The sequence below is a fragment of the Octopus bimaculoides genome, chromosome 1 (assembly GCF_001194135.2).
Source record: "Octopus bimaculoides isolate UCB-OBI-ISO-001 chromosome 1, ASM119413v2, whole genome shotgun sequence".
NCBI classification, from domain to species: Eukaryota; Metazoa; Mollusca; class Cephalopoda; order Octopoda; family Octopodidae; genus Octopus; species Octopus bimaculoides.
The window spans coordinates 54,638,324-54,641,611 of record NC_068981.1 but is presented as its reverse complement, the minus strand read 5'-3'; the positions used below and the strand labels follow the sequence as shown (position 1 = coordinate 54,641,611).

The following is a 3,288-nucleotide window of genomic DNA, read 5'->3' as shown; positions in this document are numbered from 1 at the left end:
TATATATATATATATATATTCGCATGTTATGTTCATATACATTTTCAATACGTTCCAGCAGATTTCAAAGTGAATATATTACGTAAATGCTCTCGTATTTCGCCTTCAAAAAACTTCTTTCAAAACTGTTCTCTGAAGGTGAAATACAAAAACGTTTAACAAATTCACGTTCAAATCTGTAGGACAGTGTTAGGGATGAAAATGTACATCATCCTTTTGATTCTCGTTGTTTTACGTGCGCATGAGGATAATTTGTGTTACATATATACATATAAGGTTTTGGTGAGAGATCTGGGAGCTAGGCATATAATGAAGACTAGAAGAGGGATGAGTATGTCAAGCGAGCCTGTCGGAGGAAGAGGTATGTATCTGGATTGTTCAAAAGCGCAGAAACCATTCAAGAAGAGAAAGAAATGAAACAGCGTATCAGTGAGACACGTTGGTGAGCAAATCTTTCCTAAGAACCTCAGGTGCCTTCATTTATATACATCCACGCTTGTATGTATGTAGCAAAAGCACCGCCATGGATCTGTGCTCCAATGTAGGTTGGACTGAACTTTGTAAACTGCTGGTAAAAGCTGAAGTATTTCCAGGCTCTGAAAATGAAGCGTGGTACGCAGTTTCCATAATGTTATACATAAAATTCACCATAAAAGATCACTAGGGATTGCAAAGTCGAGCTTTTGTGGTAATTTTGAGACCTTTTTATGTGTAATAATGTTATCATCTAGTGTTATCTACTTTATGACGTGGGTTATCATTATGATCCCTGCTTTACATATTGTAATGACTATAAAACTGTTAAAATAAATCAATTGGTCACTCGAAACTTACGTGGCTACTACTTATTCTTTCGTACATTTGAGCCATCTTGTCGTGAAAATAATCGGAACTATCAAAAACTGGTACCATACGCCTGCTACGAAGATTTTTCCGTAGTTGAATTCGTCGACGGCTGAAATAAATAATTAATGAGTTAAATATTTTGTATAAATTTTTATTATTAAAAATTTTTTTAGAAGGGGTGGTGTGTTGGCAGAACCGTTAAAGCACCTTGCGGTGTTTTTTCTAGTTCATTATATAACGAATTCAAATCACATTGAGGTTAACTTTGGGTTTTATCAGTCAAGTTCTGGGATCGATCGAAGATCTGTGCCAACATGTAATGGGCTACCGTGGTACAATAACTTCCAAATTACCGCCCACTTGTGCGGTCGACAATTGAAGTGACGCACCAGCTGTTGCACCCACCATCACATTATCAATCTGTAACACTGTATATTGCTACCAACACGAAGTGCACACACACATATCCTAACGTTCATTCACGTATACACCCACTCTTACCAAAAGGGTTCAGTCAAACGCATAAAGAACGAATTTTCAAGGATTAGTAACTTGAAATGCATTTTTCTTAACCACTTCCGCTCTATCACTTGATTGATTTCCACATATATTTCTACATTTCATTAGGAGCTGGACCTTCCGGAATTATTAGTCCCAGTTTCTCGTTGCCGATTATGAAGCAATTGAAAAAAAGGACAATATCTATGAGCAAAACTATTCACACAGCTATCGAAATACGATTTCATTGCTTATCAAAACCAGTTAGAAAATGGTTTAGATTGATACCCATGTATCATATTATTTTTTAGGTCGAAAGTTTCTTTATAATAATGACAAATTAATACAATGTTGTTAATGTTTTGCAATAAATTGCAACATACTACACTCCTTTTCTGTTATATGTGGGCGAAAATCGAGAGTGAATGTTATAAGGGTGAAATACACAGAAAAAAGTTTTAGGTACAAGACATTTTTTTAGATTCCATTCTTACCTTTTTTTTCTTATCTGCCATTTTCTTATACATGCAACTATCAGAATTGACAGGGTAACAAGTGCAAGAGATCCAAGTACACCACCCACTACGTAGTCAGTCGGGAAGGAATTCTCCTAGAAATTACAACGATATCAAAAGTACATGAATGGATTTAAAGTTTCATGATGTAGAGATACGGTTGAAAAAAATCAAAGACCCCCTTCGTTCATGAATGACCATGGGATTGCACCTAGAAAGTTACCCTCCGAGGCACAAGTCTGGGCAAGGTTGTTTATGGAAGACCAGCAGTCGCCCATGCATACCAGCCTTCCCTCTCTACGTCATGGATGTTATCCAATGGAAAGGCAAAGGCCAATACAGCTTGGCACCAGTGACGTTGCAACTCATTTCTACAGCTGAGTGAACTCGAGCAACATGAAAGAAAGTATCTTGCTCAAAAACACAACACGCACAACCCGGTCCAGGGATCGAACTCACTATCTCATGATTGTGAGTCCGACGCCCTAACCACCGAACCATGCGCTTTCACAAGTTATAAGTAATACATAGCTAAAATTCGGTCTGGTGCCGAGTTAGACGAAATTAATATTTTGTTTAAATATTTTCATCTAGCAGCCAAGGAAAATCATGTGAAATATTATATTCTATCAAATTTCATATTTCCGTACAGCATTCAAAAAGGCTTCCACTAAGCAATGAAAATCATTTTAATATTGTAAATTTATATATAAATATATACCTTACCGCTGGGATTAGATTATTTGACCAAGATAGATTTGGACATCTTACTGGAGTTTCACATTTAAATGATGAACTGACAACACAGAAACCACGTTTAGAGTCAAACTCTTTTCTTCCGGGACAAAGTCGCTTGATTAAAAACTGACCGTCATATCCACATTCATAGTATTCCCGACATGTGACTGCATCTCTGAATCTTTCACCTGCAGGACACGGTAGTGAGACCTTTCTACAGAGATCTGTCAAAATACGATTGTAGGACACATGTGTAAATTTTAAACTACGTTGCCAAAAGATTTTAATAGAAAACAAATTATTCGAACTTATTGGAATTTCTTTTTATAATCCGTTACTTTTTATGAAGCTACTGACTGTGCAGTGCGATACTGAATGTTTCAAATGAGCAAAATTGTGGATCTCTCAGTACACAATCTTAAAGTATAAGATATTTTCTGGGCGATCATTCGATAGTAGTGCGCTATTTGTCAACCAGTACCTGCTGATTGTCAACCAGTAGTCAGCTGGTCAACCAGCTGGTCAACATGTCTTTGTTTACATCAATTCGGCAATTTCCGTAAAGAAAGAGGGAAAGGGCTTAGTCAGCAGGTAGCAGACAGCAGGCACTCGCTTTCTCTCTCTCTCTCTCTCTCTAAGTGATATGTGTTTTTAAGAGAGAAAGAGAGAGAGAGAGAGAGAGAGAGAGAGA

At 37.1% G+C, this 3,288-nt stretch overlaps 1 protein-coding gene across 1 annotated transcript in view; it reads right to left on the bottom strand.

The window, feature by feature from the left end:
* Positions 1–3,288, bottom strand: part of LOC106876271 (uncharacterized) — a 35,048-nt gene that overhangs the window by 1,569 nt on the left and 30,191 nt on the right. The window contains exons 2-4 of the mRNA XM_014924761.2: positions 2,586–2,821; positions 1,839–1,954; positions 835–955 (exon numbers count right to left, since the gene is read on the bottom strand). Of these exons, the coding sequence (XP_014780247.1) occupies positions 835–955; positions 1,839–1,954; positions 2,586–2,821 (473 nt within the window). The remainder of the gene's footprint in view (positions 1–834; positions 956–1,838; positions 1,955–2,585; positions 2,822–3,288) is intronic.